At 37.0% G+C, this 19,057-nt stretch overlaps 1 protein-coding gene across 4 annotated transcripts in view; it reads right to left on the reverse strand.

Moving 5' to 3' along the window:
• Positions 1-231: 231 nt before the first annotated feature.
• LOC139751879 (uncharacterized) overlaps positions 232-19,057 on the reverse strand; it is a 57,656-nt gene continuing 38,830 nt past the window's right edge. For all 4 annotated transcript variants that reach the window (XM_071667532.1, XM_071667529.1, XM_071667531.1 and 1 more), the window contains 10 exons: positions 14,559-14,891; positions 13,696-13,849; positions 13,315-13,438; positions 12,665-12,841; positions 11,669-11,777; positions 11,366-11,444; positions 8,888-9,054; positions 7,095-7,233; positions 6,659-6,748; positions 232-4,496 (listed from right to left, as the gene is read on the reverse strand). In XM_071667532.1, the coding sequence (XP_071523633.1) occupies positions 4,331-4,496; positions 6,659-6,748; positions 7,095-7,233; positions 8,888-9,054; positions 11,366-11,444; positions 11,669-11,777; positions 12,665-12,841; positions 13,315-13,438; positions 13,696-13,849; positions 14,559-14,763 (1,410 nt within the window). In that variant the 5' untranslated portion in view covers positions 14,764-14,891 and the 3' untranslated portion in view covers positions 232-4,330. The remainder of the gene's footprint in view (positions 4,497-6,658; positions 6,749-7,094; positions 7,234-8,887; positions 9,055-11,365; positions 11,445-11,668; positions 11,778-12,664; positions 12,842-13,314; positions 13,439-13,695; positions 13,850-14,558; positions 14,892-19,057) is intronic.

The following is a 19,057-nucleotide window of genomic DNA, read 5'->3' on the forward strand; positions in this document are numbered from 1 at the left end:
GAAACAAAGCTAAATCATGGAGTGGTCCTAGGGGCTTTGCTGTGGATGGTGGGTTCTCATTACAGTGCAGTACACATGAACACTAGACATGGGTGTATGCAAGTGAGGCCATTATCAATTTGCTCTAGATTGAATCTTATAATGTTAAGAAGGGCAGATACTGAAGAAGCCATATATGTGAAAAATGATCTCTCAAAAAATTTATTCATGGGATATTGTTAAATAACCATCAATATAATGTAACTTTTATTACAAAAATTGACTGCAAACCTTACATATATTCCTGACATGGTGGTATTTAGCTGTATAATAATATTCAATACTTCTTTATGCACAAAATGAATCAGGCAAGAATTTTGGCACTAAAAGAAATGCTGGCTTTTTCCCCCAATATTACAATATTTGCAACTCCAACAAACTTATCTATATGAAAAAAGTATTTCTTGTTTTATGTTTCAACAAAACTATTTGAGACATTAACCTATACACATAAGCATACCAAAATATGTATAATTGTTTTAATACTGTCTCGCATAACTGAGATAATGTACACTATTATTAACTCCTGCCGTACCTCTTTTTATGACCAGCTGAATCATTGCAATGTATTCCTGATATGTTAAGAATCCTTATTTGAAAAATTTTTAATGGTGCCATACTCTGATAACCTAAGACATAAGTTATATATGACAGAAGTATCCAGTCTGTTACTGGTTAGAAATATCTCCATTATATATGCCATATGCAGATATCACATTTATTTCTTTGGTCAACAAACATAGTACACAGTATGAAAGTAAGCATACATATTAACATCTTCCTTTACATAGGGTATGAATTATGTAACCAAGTATGAGTACATATTACTTTTTAATGATAGGATAGCAGTTGTAAGGCGTTTGGATCACAGAGGTAAGTAGAGAGAGTCATGGCAAGTGGTTTGATGAAAGCCTTGTATATAATGAAATGTGGCAAGACAGCTGGAGTGGATGGTATTGTTGTTGAATTTTTTAAGAAAGTTGTGTCATGCAAGGGAGTAGTTACTTAATTGCTGATTACTTGGCAGAGGTCTAAGATTTCGGTGAGAAACCAGCAGTTGTTGTCTGAGTTTGTTAGTGTGTGCTAAAGGAGAAAGTTTACAGTAAAATGTGAATAAAAGCAGGTTATTTGGTTTAGTCATGGAAAGAGACAGGTTAGTTGGGGTGAGTTTGAATGTATAAAACTTAAGAGAAAGTGAAGTGAATTTATATTACTGATATTTGACATGGAAGTGAATGGATCTAAGGAAGCTGAGGTGAGACACAGTGTTAGAAAGTGGGCAAAGGTTCTGGGAGGTTTTATTTGGAAAGGTGAAAATGGGTATATTTGAAAATGAAGTATCGGATGCAAAGCATGGACTATAGATGAGAATGTACAAAAGAGTGTGAAAGTGTTGGAAATTAAATGTTTGAGGACAATGGATGCAAAGCATGGACTATAGATGAGAATGCACAAAAGAGCATGAAAGTGTTGGAAATTAAATGTGGTATGAGAAAGGTTGATCTGGTAAGTAATGATAGGGTGAGAAAGGTGCACTATGTTTTGGATATATGGAAAAAGTGAGGAGAGGCTAACAAAGAGGACGTGTCAGAAGTGGAAGGGAACGAAATGGAGATGGAAGGATGAAGTAAATGGAACCCGAACATGCAAGAGGGTGAAAGGTGTGCATGGGTTACAGAGAATTAGAGATATGTAGTACACAGGTGGTGTAGTGTTGTCAATGGACTGAACCAAGGCATTTGAAGCAGCCAAAATCTGTGGGGCCTAATTGTACATAGAAGGCTGTAGTTTCAATGCATTGCACATGACAGCTAAAGAATGGACGAGTGAATGACATCTGCTCCAAGCAGTAGCTTGCAGATGCAGGATAAAGCATACATGTACGAAAGGAAGATTTATCAATACTACTAAATAATCACAAACGTTACCAAGTGGCATCTATGGCATGTCTGTGTACTATATTAATCCACTGAATTATTTCCCCCAAATTCAGTAAGTGGCACCTACCTTACTGTATCTAGTTAATGAGCTTACATACTTATTGAACTAATGTCAGTTGTGTTGAGTAACTTCATGGATTAGCTAGCTTTCTTTTTCACATCATATCACAATTTAAATTTAACTTTACTAGACAGTACTATACAAAAGCCTTTTAACTCATGCTTTAGGCCCAATTAAAATTGCAACTCATCTGGTGGTCTTATATAACACAGTTATCAAATCCCACACCATCTTTCACTTACTACTGAAGTACTACTGAAGTTTCTTCAATCATCTATTATTTATCCCCTCATTTCTTCATTATTTATCTACTCAGAAAATAATCACAAAGTTAATACATTATATTTGACACACTATTTCTTGGTGTAAGGAAATCTCTAATACTTCAAGTTTTGAAAACAAGAATACATGACAAGATATGGAGACAAAACTTCAATGTATTAATTTCTATCCAGGTAAACAGACCTGGTGCAAGTCTTTTACAGGATAAATGCATTTACGAAATACAGACTGGAGAAGTCAATAACACAGAGTAGTCTACAGACACTATATAAATACAGGAAAATGTGCGCACCAGCATGTTTTTCACAAAATTTCTACACTATATACAAAATAGTAAAAAAGTTACAAACCTATGGAATGCATACTATCTCCAGCTTTCAGTGATGTATGGCTTGCGAGTTGAACAATTACTTAATAAAATAAATGACAACAGTATATGCACATGTTCAGAACATGAAAACAAATGCATTAACAAAGACGAGCTGGAATTTCATAAAAATACAGACCTGTACTGACTTAAGAGCTATATCACACAATGTGATTAAGGAAAAAAAATGCAACACGTTAAATCCTGTTATTACAGAAAAAGAATCGTGAAGACATTTCAACCAAGGTTTGAATGTCACACTTAGTCTGCATGAGTATAGGAAGTAATTCTACATGTCATTTACACCATATAATTTCTTTAAAAGTAGTCCAAAAAAACTCACAAAAACCCTTAAGCAAATAAATCAGGCCACTGCAACTTGCTTTATACAATACACAGTGACAGTATAGCTTTATAGTTATTGCATTAATAAAGTAAATGGAATAAAAGAGTATATTATTACTGTAAAATAAAATTTCCGTGTCTAAAATATAAACATATATATTTCCAGAGCAGACGAGTGATTTAAAGTCAAACTATACAGATATCTCTGCGTATCATATGAAAGGGTCCACACTGTGAGGACAGTCTCATTTTATTAATAAAAGTTAATTTAATGAGTTAAGACAGGTTTTAGTCTGTATAAATGCATACGAAATGCTTGAACACAACTACACATTTTTAATTACTGTATCATACAAAATGTGCACAGCTCTAATTAAAAGTTGAGCATTTTTAGGCACTTTTCATATATTAACCTACACAAAGATGAGCAGCAGCAGAACTATATTATATACAAAACTAATTACTGCAAAGTATTTTTACAAGTAATAGACTATCATCAGCAAAAGAAAATGCTGAAAAAATAGATATTGCTTTAAGAAGTAGTCTGTGAAGTTTGATTTGATAAATATGATGCTATTGTTTTATGCCATATTATCTTTGTCATAATCTTTTACATTCTAAATAGGTCCTGGTAAATGTGAGCACCAGTAATAATGAATATGATTTCTAGTTACATGAACATAATGTCTAAAATTAACAAATGACTATACTCCATGTAAAATTAAACTCGATCTCTCGAATCCTACTGAACATGCAAGATCTTTCCATTATAAATAATGATTACTTAATACACCTTGGACCTGCATAGTGTGTAGTGTCTTCAGTGAAATTACCATTCATACTTCAAAAGAATAATAGCTATTTACATCAGAACATTCATTCCTTATTTGTATTTCTGAAAGGCTTTGCCATAGCTGTAAGGAGATGAATATAAAATAAACAGCTACTATTACAGCATGTGCAGTTATTTTATGTTTTCTTCCTAAAAATTTATCTTTAAAAGTGTATATCATATACAACATACACAAAAAAGGGGCTAAAAGATATAAAATAAACACTTCACACCTAAACCTTATGTATCAGTGACTAACGAGCAACCTTTTCAGCAATCAATGGTGAAAACAAATGGTTAATGAGTAGGGTTGTTTTCCTACAACCTGGATCCACTTTATTCACAAACACTATAGAGAAGTTCCTATTTATTGTATAATTCCTCAATTTATATGAACCATAATTTTTTCTTTTTTATTGAAAAGAGGAAAAGTTGCACTGAAAATTTGAATACTATACTTACAACTAATGCATGGTTGTGAGCTGGTCTTTCTCATGCACAGACATTTCCTCATCAGGATGGTAACATGGCGCTCGGCAAAAACAGCGGTACAGTGCCTTGAGCACAGTTTTTCTGTATGCAAATACTGCAAAGATGGCTAAAGACTCAACCAACACGTATCGCCATAAACTGCAAAAAATTTAAGTTCTTTAGTCTTAAACACTTTGTGTATTCATCATGTTTTTTCCTATCCCTTACTCAATATCCTTATTGTGTAAAGGTAAAGCAGGGTGGCATATACTGAATCTTCCAAATACATTCTGGTTACATATTGTGTTCACAAACTTGTACTCAAGACTAAAGCTCAAAAAACTGTTGATTCCTGCATGTCTGTTTTGCCTTTACACAGGTGAAGCAGAGCCACCTGCTTAAAATACAAACATGAATGTAGAAAATATTGTTAATCAACAACAGAAAATTAAAGAAGCAATATAACACAAAAATGTTAATAGACAACAATCACTTAAGAGACTGAAGAGGTCAATACACAATACATCACTCTGGGCTGTGTAATAATAATGTATGAAAGATTCTGCACATGGGGAGATTGTTTGTAGGGAGGAAGATTACAACTTTATGTGCAAATGATGTAACCATAAGATATTCTCTACTAAGAGAAAAATACCATCAACTGTGGGGATGGCTCTGTTTATCCAAATAAAGTAGGGAAAGTATATTGACCTATAAGGTAATGATATGCTTAGTACAAAGGACTACCTGTATATTTATTCTCCACAAACAAAATTGATTAACCACTATCTCTAATTGCAAATCTTTTGAAAAGCACACATGCAGAAGAGTAATGAAACCAAAATATTTGGTCAAAAAAAAAAAAAAAAAAAAGCCAAGAAAATATAAATTCATGTTAAACAGGTATTTAGGTACGCTTAGAGTAATCTTATATAAAAAGGGAATCAAATCTTATTCAAAGAAGAGTATAAGTTTTAAGGTAATAATCTTAAAACTTATACCAGGGGATCTTTTAATAGTACTGGGCCAATTTCTCAGTAGGCCCATCCTTCCCAGTACAAAGCTAAAAGCCATTTTTGTCCCAAGAAACTAGGCCCTTTTTGGTATAACAATATGAATTGTAATATTTCTTGTGAACTTCCCATCATCATGATAGTTAATACTTATATATATATATATTTCTGTCTTTATACAATTAGTATCTTTCTGTCTAAAGACACTTTTTCTCTTGTTTCTAGACACACAGTCCCTTTATTTCTGCCGACACTTTGTTTCTGCGTGTAGATACCTTGAAAATCTGCCTCTTTGGTAAAAACTTAAAACACGTCCTCAAAAGACACCTTGCCTCTCTTTTTCTGTAAACACTTTGTATGTTGCTGTCTGTAGATGCCTTGCCTCTTTCTAACTGTATACACCCTGTCTTTCTGTTTGTAGACACCTTGTTTTCTACCGCTTGCTGACATGTTGTCCCTTTCTTTCTGCAGACACCTTGTATCTTTCTGTCTTTATACAATTAGTATCTTTCTCTCTGTAGATACCTTTTCTATTGTTTCTAGACACCTTGTCCCTTTATTTCTGCAGACACCTTGTCTTTCTGCACGTAGAAACATTGCATCTTTCTGTCCGCAGACATTTTGTCTCTTTAATCAGTAGACACCTTGTTTTCTACTGTCAGTGGACACCTGGTCTCTTTCTCTCTGTAGATACCTTGTTTCTTCCGTATACATACTGTCTTTCTCAGTCCATAGACATTTTGCCTTTTTCTGTCTGTAAACACCTTCTTTTCTACTTTTGCTAGGCATCTTGTCCCTTTCTGTTTGTAGACACCTTGCCTCTTTCTGTCTGTAGATACAGCCTTTTTCTGTCTGCAGACACCATGTCTTTTTATGTCTGGAGACTCCTTGTCTCTTTCTGTATGTTGACATCTTGTCTCTTTATGTATGTCTGTAAAAGCCTCCAACTGTCTGTAAACATCTTGACTCTTTCTGTCTGTAGACAGCAGGGTATCTATTAACATACTAAGTAGTGGGCAATTCCCTCTATAGGCCCTTCTTTCTCCCCATTACTAAAAAAAAAATAATTTTGCCCCATGAAAATGAGCCCTTTTTGCATAACACTGAATTGTTATATTCCTTGAGAGCTTTCTATCAGTCATGGTAGTTATTATTTATCTCCACGAACATTTGAGAAATCTGAAAATTTGCTCCAGTAATGAAAATACCTTAAAAGATGCCCCATTCAATATTTAATAAATAAAAAGATACACTACTTCCATACATTATATAGAAAACATTGTGAAGAGGAAAACATCCAATACTCACTCAACAACCCGTATTTCCAAAATATCATCAGGAACATCAATAAGTGCATGGCCAATCATGATGATGAACAATTTCCATCCCTGTTTTAAACTGTAGGCAGAAAGAAAAAAGAAAATAAGAAGATAGTAAAATAACTTTGTCGAGACAGCGACAAAGCAAAATGAATGAATAAATAAATAAAATATATAATGGTAAAATAACTACAATGATAACTTTCACCTTTCTTAGAATGATCTAATATTTTTTCAAAATACTGTATTTTTAATAACTGCAAATGTAAATCATCCTTGTTGACAACTGTAAAATGTATTCCTTGTTAATGCTAACTTCATGAAACATTCTACCGAAAATCCATCTACATCAACCTAGTATTCCCATGTCTAAATACTGTTAATGATACTTTTAAAAAATCTGTTTAGACTATAAAATATCTTACCAAAGTGTAGCTTCACATCGAGGAAGGCCATTTCCAAACTTTGGATATTTGCATGTATTCGAGGTTGCCAATGCAATGAAGAGGAAGTTGACTATCATCAGTAACGTCTCAACTAGCTGCAAAATCACATTTATATCCGCTGAAAATAAAATGAATGTGGTATTAGTACAATATTTTTTTATCCAACCACTCCTTTGGAAATCTCAATTACCTTACAATCCATTAACAGTCATTGACTTGCAACCTCACTCACCACTGTACACTTATGTATGCACAACAACACAATTTTCCCCATTTCCACTTCCACAAAGGACTCCTATGCAACCTGACTGTACCCTTATTTTCTACATCACCTTTCCTTGCTTTCAAATCCTATAGAACTATGATGTGATCTCTTGCATCAAAACTGCCAAAGCACTCACAAAGTTTCTTCCAGTGCAAAACTAATCACTATGATAATACAAAAATTAGCATCAACTGTAATGTACTGCTCGCACCATTAAAAAATATTCCTAATGTAAAATACATTACAATGACTAAACCTAAATTTGTAGTTTTGTGGTTAAATGACAAACTGACAAAAAAAATAGATGAATGGATGTTCCTATTAACAAGATTATTTCTCATTCATTTCAAGGTCTTAGAAGACTAAAAATTTCTGAAATTCCTAGTTTTCCATCATCCTAGTCAAAAATAAGATACCTGGAGTACAATAATATTGGAATTCTGGACACTAAATATTGAAGTGGTAGCACTGCCACTCCAACACAGGCATTTTGATTATGATTATTCTCACTACTGTTGCAAATATAACTTTTTCTTTATCTATCCATGTCTCTTGATGCCCATTCCCTCTGGGAACTCCCAACCAGCAGGTGGCCACAGCAAAATTAAGCCTTCAATCATCCCTGTCCTTACGTGCCTTCCTCGCATACACCATTCCACGCATTCTTTCCCTCCATTACTCTTCCACGCTATTTCCCCATGTCACAGATTGTCTTCCTCTCATACCAACCCCTTTAATCTATCATACACTTCCCTTGTAAACTTGTATTCTCTCCACATACCTAAACCATCTCAAAATATTGTTTCACCCACTCCACAATTAATTACTTTTGCGTTCCTTGCCATACCAAATCTCATGTACCACCTCATTACTTTCATTTAATCATAGCACATGCTCCTCTCACACCCCATACCAGAAAAGAAAAAAACTTCCCACTGAAGAGGAAATTGTGATATGATTGTTCACCAGAAATACTAAGTGAACTGGCTAAATAGGAGTGCAGCTACCATCCAGCTCATGGTGAAATAATGCACAGGAACCATCATTATTTAGAATATCATGGACCAGAAGCAAACAAAGGTCTTTGCTCAAATTGAAAGTTATCAAGGACTTTGGCATTAAAGAATCTGACATCAAAGATTTCAGAACTACAGTAAATGAAAGCTTATACTATAATAAATTATATAAATTTAGCAACATAATTCAAATAATTCTGCAAAGAACTGGTTAATCGTTACTAATCTTAGTACTGAATAAATGTGTATTAAAGCTCTTCATGTGTCAATTACCCAAATACCTTACAAGATACTTAAATTACCATATTTATCCATTCCTTTGCTACCTCACTAAAACAAACATGGCAAAAATGTACGAAAAAACTTTAGGGAGCAATGTAATTTCCAATAATAATCAGTAAAAGCATCTAAATCTTATTTCCTGTAATAATCAGTAAATCAGTAGAGGCATTTAAATTTTATTACTATATGTTCTATATGTTTCAACTCACTTTTCAATTTACAGCCATCCTTAATGGGTTCCATAAGGCTGTTATCACGGTCCTTTCCAGATGCATAAGGTGTGACAAGAACAACTGTTGTCAACACAGCTCCAACAACCCATGTGTAAACGGAATACAGTAAGAAACGTTTTCTTGAGCCAACATCTTGTCGATTTCTGGAGAAAATGGACAAATTTACATTATGTTGGAAATTAGGTACTACTGTTGTAAAACTACCACTGATAAACTGAGAATGGATGGTGCACTGACTATATGAATATATCAGAATTATAACCTAAGGGTAAAGAGGGCTGTAGAGAATGGAAATAAAGATATTTCATGTTATTTACAAGGAGCATGCTACAGTTAAAAACATATATGGCAAAAAAAAAAAAAAAAATCAAACTAACTTGCTGTTTCCTAAGGAGCAACACAGTGCCATGAACATATGAATAATGGCCTGATTTGTTCATATTCACTCCCTAGCTCTCATGCATAAGTAAATGAATCTAATAGACTTTCACTTAAATTCTTCAATTTTGACCCTTCCCAACCCATACGTGATTTTTATATGAATCCAAACCAAATCTCCACAGAGGAGAGTAAATCCTATTTGCAATCATGAAAATCAGTACCTATCACAAAGCCTCATACAACAGAAATCTAAAACAAAATACAAACAGTCTCAAGGAATCTACTGAGAGTATTATCCATATTACCATGCTAGCTGCTAGGGAAGTACGCAGGGCTCCCACTGACAATTTGAAGTTTTATAATAATAAACACATTAAAACCTTTATTAATAAACATTTTGACTAAAATTTCATTTTAACAAAGGAGAAGTTGACCATCAATATTCAACGCAGTAATCTAACCACAGAATACGACTAATGTTGCCAAGCAAGGCAGTCCATATGATAATTCTAGCATTACCAAAAAAGTCAGCTTACAGCTACAATACTTTAAAACATAAAAATGTTAAGTAGCACAATGAGGGTTTTCTGTTTAAGTTTGTATCAGTGGCAGTAAAAGTGAGATTACAGATGAAGAATGGCCTCATTTGCTCATATCTACTCTCCAGGTGTCATCTGTAATGCAATGAAACATAGCCACCATCCACAGCCAAACCTCACAGACTATCAAATGGTTTTCCATGACTACTTCATATTCCCTGGTTCAACTAACTGACAGTACATTCCCTACAGGATATCACATCACTTAGATTTTATCTATACTATGCATACCTCTCCTGAATGTTCAGGTCTCTGTGACTCAAAGCCTCTTTCACTTCATCCTTCCATCTCCTGTCTTTCCCTCACCCCCTACACTTCTGATTTGTATATCCTCTTTTTCAGTATTTCTTTACTCATCCTTCCATATGCCCTAACCATTTCAGTAAACTAAGGTGAGCTCTCTCAATCATACTCATACCCACCACCAACCATTTCTCTTACGAAGTCATCCCTTTAACAATCAACCCTCCTAACACTACACAATGTCTACACTCCTTATGAGACCCATCAATAGTATGATAATTTTCATTATCAAAGATATTTATATAGCTGTTTGCCATGTCCTGCCTTAATGATGAAATGGTAAACATAAAGAGAAAAATCCACTCTTGGCTCCCTTTTATGTTTCTTCTTTAGCATGAACACAGGAGGGTAGGATTTCCAGCCCCCAACATTTGCCCTTCTTAGTCACTTTCAACAGTGTTCAGGAGACACAGTTCAGACTACTCAATAGTTTACCTAGAATGCTTCATATGTCCTTGTTCAGTTCAAGGGTAGCTGCCCCTACCCTAAGTTACATACCCTACTACAATTCATTTTATCAGATGCATACCTCTTACTCTCCTAATTGTTCAATCTTCAATATCCCAAATGTTTCTTCACTCTTCTGTCTTCTCTCCCTTGCTTTCTCCACTTCTCTCTTAAAGCATCCTGTTTGAACCACTCCAGCACACCCTCTCAACCACACACCTCTCTCCAACAGTTATGTCTCATGTTATGCATCATCCTCAGGCATTTCATATCCAGTAAATTCACTTTTTGCATATCTGTGTGTAATTATCTATATACAGCAAATGGAAGGAGTTTACAATCACGAGGCCCCCATTTCTTAAGGAGCATGTGCACAGGCCATAACATTAACCACTACATTATAAAGGTATTTTTATAAATGCTTAAGCCACTGGGGGACCTGATCTCATAACTCTCAAAATAAAAGCCTCTTCTCTACTGACTGACTTATATGGGCTTCTTACATTATTATGCTTCTATGAAAGCTGAAAGTTCCACCAACACCTAAACAGTGGTCAACTCCTTCAGAGGCAGCTGTGGTAACAACACTGTGGAGTACAGATATAACATGTACACATTTCGGGTTTGAAAGGAGTATGACTTCATACATAAAATACATAAAAGAGCTAATACAGTAAATTCAATTTCTGTCTATTTTGAAATAAAAATAAGTATAAATACTTACTTTAATGTTCTCCAGACATCAAAGCAGATCACATTAAACCACAGCATTACTCCACAAAAGAAGAAGTACTTTACAGCTCCTTAAAAGAAAAAAAAAAAAAATACAATAACCATAAGAAGTAATGATAACAAAACATATAAATATGATGAAAATAATAAAAATATAATGAAAGCAGACTAAACTCAAGTGGGTGATTTTGTTTGTGCTTATACACTCAGATGTGTGAAGTCATAAACATTAGCAGGCCAATAATACTTGAAAATAATTATGAGATTTAGATTATATACTCATGCTGCAACTTACCTAATGACACACAAGATACAAAGCTGATTTCTAGGGAAAGAACTGAACCAGGCAGCAGGCAAATGTTGTACAGCAGAAGTGATATCAAAAAACATATCATGTACTGTCCCTGAAGAAGAGAAACAATTAATAGGTTATATTTAGATCATTTACTACCTGAATTTTTTTTTTTTTTTTTTTTTTTTTTTTTTTTTTTTTTAATACTATTCGCCATTTCCCACATAAGTGAGGTAGCATTCAGAACAGAGGACTGAGCCTTTGAGGGAATATCCTCTCTTAGCCCCCTTCTCTGTTCCTTCTTTTAGAAAATTAAAAATGAGAGGGGAGGATTTCCAGCTTTCCAGCCTCCCACCTGAATTATTATTTGCATAAAATTTAAAGTTTACACTGAAAAAAAATCCCTCGAAAACTATACATTAAAAAATATTCATTCTAAATCCAGTGGTTGCAATTTGTTAGTCACAGTCCCAAGAAATCTAGTTTACCTGACTGATAAAAGCAGACAGGACTAGCCCTAGCCTTTTGGGGCCCCTCGACCTCAAGATATAAGGGGTGCTATGTTAATGCCCCAAGAAAAATTTGAAAATTCAGGCTGCTACATAGTAGTTGGGGTCCTACTACACTCTGAGCACACAGGAAGGGCCAGCCCTACAAGCAGACTCACACTTAGAGACCCGAAAAAAGTTTCTTACCCCCGTCTCTTTCTTTCTCTCACACACATAAACAATGAGAGCGTACAAGGGAAAACACTAGGAAAACAATGGATGGATTTAGATAGAACAAGTCAGAGAAACAAAACATTTGGTTTGAAGAATATCAAGAGGCCAAAAAAAAGTACAGATGTACAATGTTGATTATTGAGAAAGTATAGTCGCCAAGAAGCACCTGACAGGTGTAAAACAGCATGAAGTACAGTCAAAACATGAAATAAAAGCAATTTTGTAAAATGTGAGCAAAGCAAATGATAATCCTGAACTTTTTCATAAATTAACTTACCTGTAAGCTCCTAAGATCTCTGACAAAGAAGAAGGCAAGGAGGGTCAAAAAGATCAGGAGATGTGCCATGGCTACTCCAGTCCAGTAGAGCCCTGGCTCTGGCTGCCTCTTCTCAAGACACACATATATTTTTGTTTGATGCATTTCACAAACCTCAGGATCAGTGCTGTCATAAACCTGTAATAAAACATTTTGCAATAATTCTTTGCATCAAAACCACTGCCCCCTATCCCAATCCAGACACTACAAACCCTTCCCTGATTTCCCCTAACCACTTCAATGCTCTGGTTCAGCCCAGTTGACAGCATGTTGCCTTATGTATAATATAATGCTCCAATTCAGGATATCCATCCCTTGCACAGCTTACATCCTCCTCCATGTTCAGGCCCCCAAGCCTCAAAGCATCTTTTACTCCAACCCTCCACCTCCTCCTTGGTTTCCTCATTTACCTTGTTTCCTCCACTTCCAACATTTTTATCCTCTGTGATGCTCTTCTCACTCATCCAAACAATTTCATCAAAACCCTCCAGCAGTCTAATACATACTCCTTTTACTACCACACCTTTCTCGATCATTTCGCATTTGATCAACTGTCCTTACATCACAGTCTTAACAAATGCACAATCGTTATATAGTAATCAGTTCCTCACCTTAGTAACACAATACTTGGATCGAGGGATATCATCCAGCTGGATATAATTTGGTACAAAGGCATCTCCATCATTGAAAAATACTTCCTTTTGATAGAAGGGAACAGGCTCAGTTTTCTTACATCTGTAAAAAAAAATCTGAATACACTAAACTGGATAACGTCAATCAATTTAAGCAATTTCAAAAGATTCTTATTCACCTGTTCCAAATCTTTTCACATAGAGCAAGATTCCTCTTGACAAACATCTAAATTAATTACATTCATTACAAATCTATACGGTTTCTAATAGTACAGTCCTAGGGTAGACTGCAACACATCTGGCAAATAAGGATGCATATATTACTAAAAATGGAAAATCAACAAAACAATTAAAGCCTACTTTGGGAAGCCCCTGAAGACAAAACGTGCATGGGGCTCTCCAGAAAGAGTGGGCATCCAAGACCAACCAGCAGGAGTGTTTGTGCAATTGTGGTACACATCATATACCATATTCACGGGACAGCATAGGGGTAGCTCTTCACCAGTCAGTTCATCTGTCAACGACCAGCAGTTTTAAATACTTTTACATATTCAAACGATGGAGATGTTGGTCTCACTTGAAGAAACAATTTAGTGTGAAAAGTAAAGAACTAATGAAGTACTTCTGTAAGTGTGGAAGTTCCTCCTTCACATTTACACACTGGGCATGAGTAGAGGATGTGTATGAGTAACTTGGGAGGCTATATGTACCTGATCAATCATATGAAATTGGAAGCAGCTTCCAAAATGATGAATAGACAGATAAATCAAATACAACATGTACTATGAAAAATATACAAGGATACCCCTAAACTAATGGGGCAGAGGAGACTAGTTTTGGAAAATTAATTTTCATAAAATGTGTATGTGGCCTCAGACAAACAGGATACCTAGAAACCCTTATGACTATACAGGTTTGCATGGCAAAGTGAAATGTTTGAATAGTCGATGATAAACGTTAAGATGATGAAGAAGCTATAGATATATAAAGAAAGTGTGTGGACAGCAAAATCACCTAAGGTCAAGAAATGAACATTGTAACCAACTTTCTAAGTATCTCTTTATATATCTTATTTGATTTTGTTATGAACTACATACATACAGTAAAAGTGCTGCACTTTGCATTCTTTCTTCAATGTGGACATTAAATATTTCATTCTGGTTTAAGAGCGTATAGTGAGTGTTCTCTTATTAAAAAAGGTCCATTATACTTGCCACCCTCACCTACGAGAAAGATTGGATCTGCCACATGGCTTTCAGATTGCAGTTGTGTTGCTTCTATATGGTCAGTACCATAACTGAAGTTATCATCACCATAGCTGTAATCGTAGTTGTAGGGATCATCAAACTGTTCTGTATCCATGGCAGGTGATCCCAAAACACCAACAGCGACACACAAGTGTAGTATAATACTTCTGACTTGATTCATGATTGTTTATTAAAAGGTAAAACTATCTATGTAGCTTCCAGAAAGATCTAACACTAGTTCTCACGTGACTACTGCTATTCTTCTAATGGGCATCATTGGAGTTCTGGCAGAGGACGGAAGCTATTCATCTGCAAATAAGATAATTTACATATTAGCAACACAATCATATTGGTATCTAATAAGCATCTTCAAGTTTCAGTTAAGTAAAGTCGTTTAAGTGCAAGATGCCAACTCAGTTAAGTGGCACTAGATAAACTCTGCAAATATACTCAAGTCCACATATTTTCATTAGTACATTATGCCTGGAAAGAACGTAAAAATTTGGGGATAGGGGAGAAAGAATACTTCCCACGTATTCCCTGCGTGTCGTAGAAAGCGACTAAAAGGGAAGGGAGCGGGGGGCTGGAAATCCTCCCCTCATTTTTTTTTAATTTTCCAAAAGAAGGAACAGAGAAGAGGGCCAGGTGAGGATATTCCCTGAAAGGCCCAGTCCTCTGTTCTTAACGCTACCTCGCTATTGCGGGAAATGGCGAATAGTATGAAAAAAATATATATATATTTTTTCTGCTTTGTCGCTGTCTCCCGCGTTTGCGAGGTAGCGCAAGGAAACACACGAAAAAAATGGCCCAACCCACCCCCATACACATGTACATACATACGTCCACACATGCAAATATACATACCTACACAGCTTTCCATGGTTTACCCCAGACGCTTCACATGCCCTGATTCAATCCACTGACAGCACGTCAACCCTGGTATACCACATCGATCCAATTCACTCTATTCCTTGCCCTCCTTTCACCCTCCTGCATGTTCAGGCCCCGATCACACAAAATCTTTTTCACTCCATCTTTCCACCTCCAATTTGCTCTCCCACTTCTCCTCGTTCCCTCCACCTTCGACACATATATCCTCTTGGTCAATCTTTCCTCACTCATTCTCTCCATGTGCCCAAACCATTTCAAAGCACCCTCTTCTGCTCTCTCAACCACGCTCTTTTTATTTCCACACACCTCTCTTACCCTTACGTTACTTACTCGATCAAACCACCTCACACCACACATTGTCCTCAAACATCTCATTTCCAGCACATCCATCCTCCTGCGCACAACTCTATCCATAGCCCATGCCTCGCAACCATACAACATTGTTGGAACCACTATTCCTTCAAACATACCCATTTTTGCTTTCCGAGATAATGTTCTCGATTTCCACACATTTTTCAAGGCTCCCAGGATTTTCGCCCCCTCCCCCACCCTATGATCCACTTTCGCTTCCATGGTTCCATCCGCTGCCAGATCCACTCCCAGATATCTAAAACACTTTACTTCCTCGTTTTTCTCCATTCAAACTTACCTCCCAATTGACTTGACCCTCAACCCTACTGTACCTAATAACCTTGCTCTTATTCACATTTACTCTTAACCTTCTTCTTTCACACACTTTACCAAACTCAGTCACCAGCTTCTGCAGTTTCTCACATGAATCAGCCACTAGCGCTGTATCATCAGCGAACAACAACTGACTCACTTCCCAAGCTCTCTCATCTCCAACAGACTTCATACTTGCCCCTCTTTCCAAAACTCTTGCATTCACCTCCCTAACAACCCCATCCATAAGCAAATTAAACAACCATGGAGACATCACACACCCCTGCCGCAAACCTACATTCACTGAAAACCAATCACTTTCCTCTCTTCCTACACGTACACATGCCTTACATCCTCGATAAAAATTTTTCACTGCTTCTAACAACTTGCCTCCCACACCATATATTCTTAATACCTTCCAAAGAGCATCTCTATCAACTCTATCATATGCCTTCTCCAGATCCATAATTGCTACATACAAATCCATTTGCTTTTCTAAGTATTTCTCACATACATTCTTCAAAGCAAACACCTGATCCACACATCCTCTACCACTTCTGAAACCACACTGCTCTTCCCCAATCTGATGCTCTGTACATGCCTTCACCCTCTCAATCAATACCCTCCCATATAATTTACCAGGAATACTCAACAAACTTTTTTTTTTTTTTTTTTGCTGCTGCCTCCCGCGTTTGCGAGGTAGCGCAAGGAAACAGACGAAAGAAATGGCCCAACCCACCCCCATACACATGTATATACATACGTCCACACACGCAAATATACATACCTACACAGCTTTCCATGGTTTACCCCACACGCTTCACATGCCCTGATACAATCCACTGACAGCACGTCAACCCCGGTATACCACATCGCTCCAATTCACTCTATTCCTTGCCCTCCTTTCACCCTCCTGCATGTTCAGGCCCCGATCACACAAAATCTTCTTCACTCCATCTTTCCACCTCCAATTTGGTCTCCCTCTTCTCCTCGTTCCCTCCACCTCCGACACATATATCCTCTTGGTCAATCTTTCCTCACTCATTCTCTCCATGTGCCCAAACCATTTCAAAGCACCCTCTTCTGCTCTCTCAACCACGCTCTTTTTATTTCCACACACCTCTCTTACCCTTACGTTACTTACTCGATCAAACCACCTCACACCACACATTGTCCTCAAACATCTCATTTCCAGCACATCCATCCTCCTGCGCACAACTCTATCCATAGCCCATGCCTAGCAACCATACAACATTGTTGGAACCACTATTCCTTCAAACATACCCATTTTTGCTTTCCGAGATAATGTTCTCGATTTCCACACATTTTTCAAGGCTCCCAGGATTTTCGCCCCCTCCCCCACCCTATGATCCACTTCCGCTTCCATGGTTCCATCCGCTGCCAGATCCACTCCCAGATATCTAAAACACTTTACTTCCTCCAGTTTTTCTCCATTCAAACTTACCTCCCAATTGACTTGACCCTCAACCCTACTGTACCTAATAACCTTGCTCTTATTCACATTTACTCTTAACCTTCTTCTTTCACACACTTTACCAAACTCAGTCACCAGCTTCTGAAGTTTCTCACATGAATCAGCCACTAGCGCTGTATCATCAGCGAACAACAACTGACTCACTTCCCAAGCTCTCTCATCTCCAACAGACTTCATACTTGCCCCTCTTTCCAAAACTCTTGCATTCACCTCCCTAACAACCCCATCCATAAACAAATTAAACAACCATGGAGACATCACACACCCCTGCCGCAAACCTACATTCACTGAAAACCAATCACTTTCCTCTCTTCCTACACGTACACATGCCTTACATCCTCGATAAAAATTTTTCACTGCTTCTAACAACTTGCCTCCCACACCATATATTCTTAATACCTTCCAAAGAGCATCTCTATCAACTCTATCATATGCCTTCTCCAGATCCATAAATGCTACATATAAATCCATTTGCTTTTCTAAGTATTTCTCACATACATTCTTCAAAGCAAACACCTGATCCACACATCCTCTACCACTTCTGAAACCACACTGCTCTTCCCCAATCTGATGCTCTGTACATGCCTTCACCCTCTCAATCAATACCCTCCCATATAATTTACCAGGAATACTCAACAAACTTTTTTTTTTTTTTTTTTTTTTTTTGCTGCTGCCTCCCGCGTTTGCGAGGTAGCGCAAGGAAACAGACGAAAGAAATGGCCCAACCCACCCCCATACACATGTATATACATACGTCCACACACGCAAATATACATACCTACACAGCTTTCCATGGTTTACCCCAGACGCTTCACATGCCCTGATTCAATCCACTGACAGCACGTCAACCCCTGTATACCACATCGCTCCAATTCACTCTATTCCTTGCCCTCCTTTCACCCTCCTGCATGTTCAGGCCCCGATCACACAAAATCTTCTTCACTCCATCTTTCCACCTCCAATTTGGTCTCCCTCTTCTCCTCGTTCCCTGCACCTCCGACATATATCCTCTTGGTCAATCTTTCCTCACTCATTCTCTCCATGTGCCCAAACCATTTCAAAACACCCTCTTCTGCTCTCTCAACCACGCTCTTTTTATTTCCACACATCTCTCTTACCCTTACGTTACTTACTCGATCAAACCACCTCACACCACACATTGTCCTCAAACATCTCATTTCCAGCACATCCATCCTCCTGCGCACCACTCTATCCATAGCCCACGCCTCGCAACCATACAACATTGTTGGAACCACTATTCCTTCAAACATACCCATTTTTGCTTTCCGAGATAATGTTCTTGACTTCCACACATTCTTCAAGGCTCCCAGAATTTTCGCCCCCTCCCCCACCCTATGATCCACTTCCGCTTCCATGGTTCCATCTGCTGCCAGATCCACTCCCAGATATCTAAAACACTTCACTT

The sequence above is a fragment of the Panulirus ornatus genome, chromosome 12 (assembly GCF_036320965.1).
Source record: "Panulirus ornatus isolate Po-2019 chromosome 12, ASM3632096v1, whole genome shotgun sequence".
Lineage (NCBI taxonomy): Eukaryota > Metazoa > Arthropoda > Malacostraca > Decapoda > Palinuridae > Panulirus > Panulirus ornatus.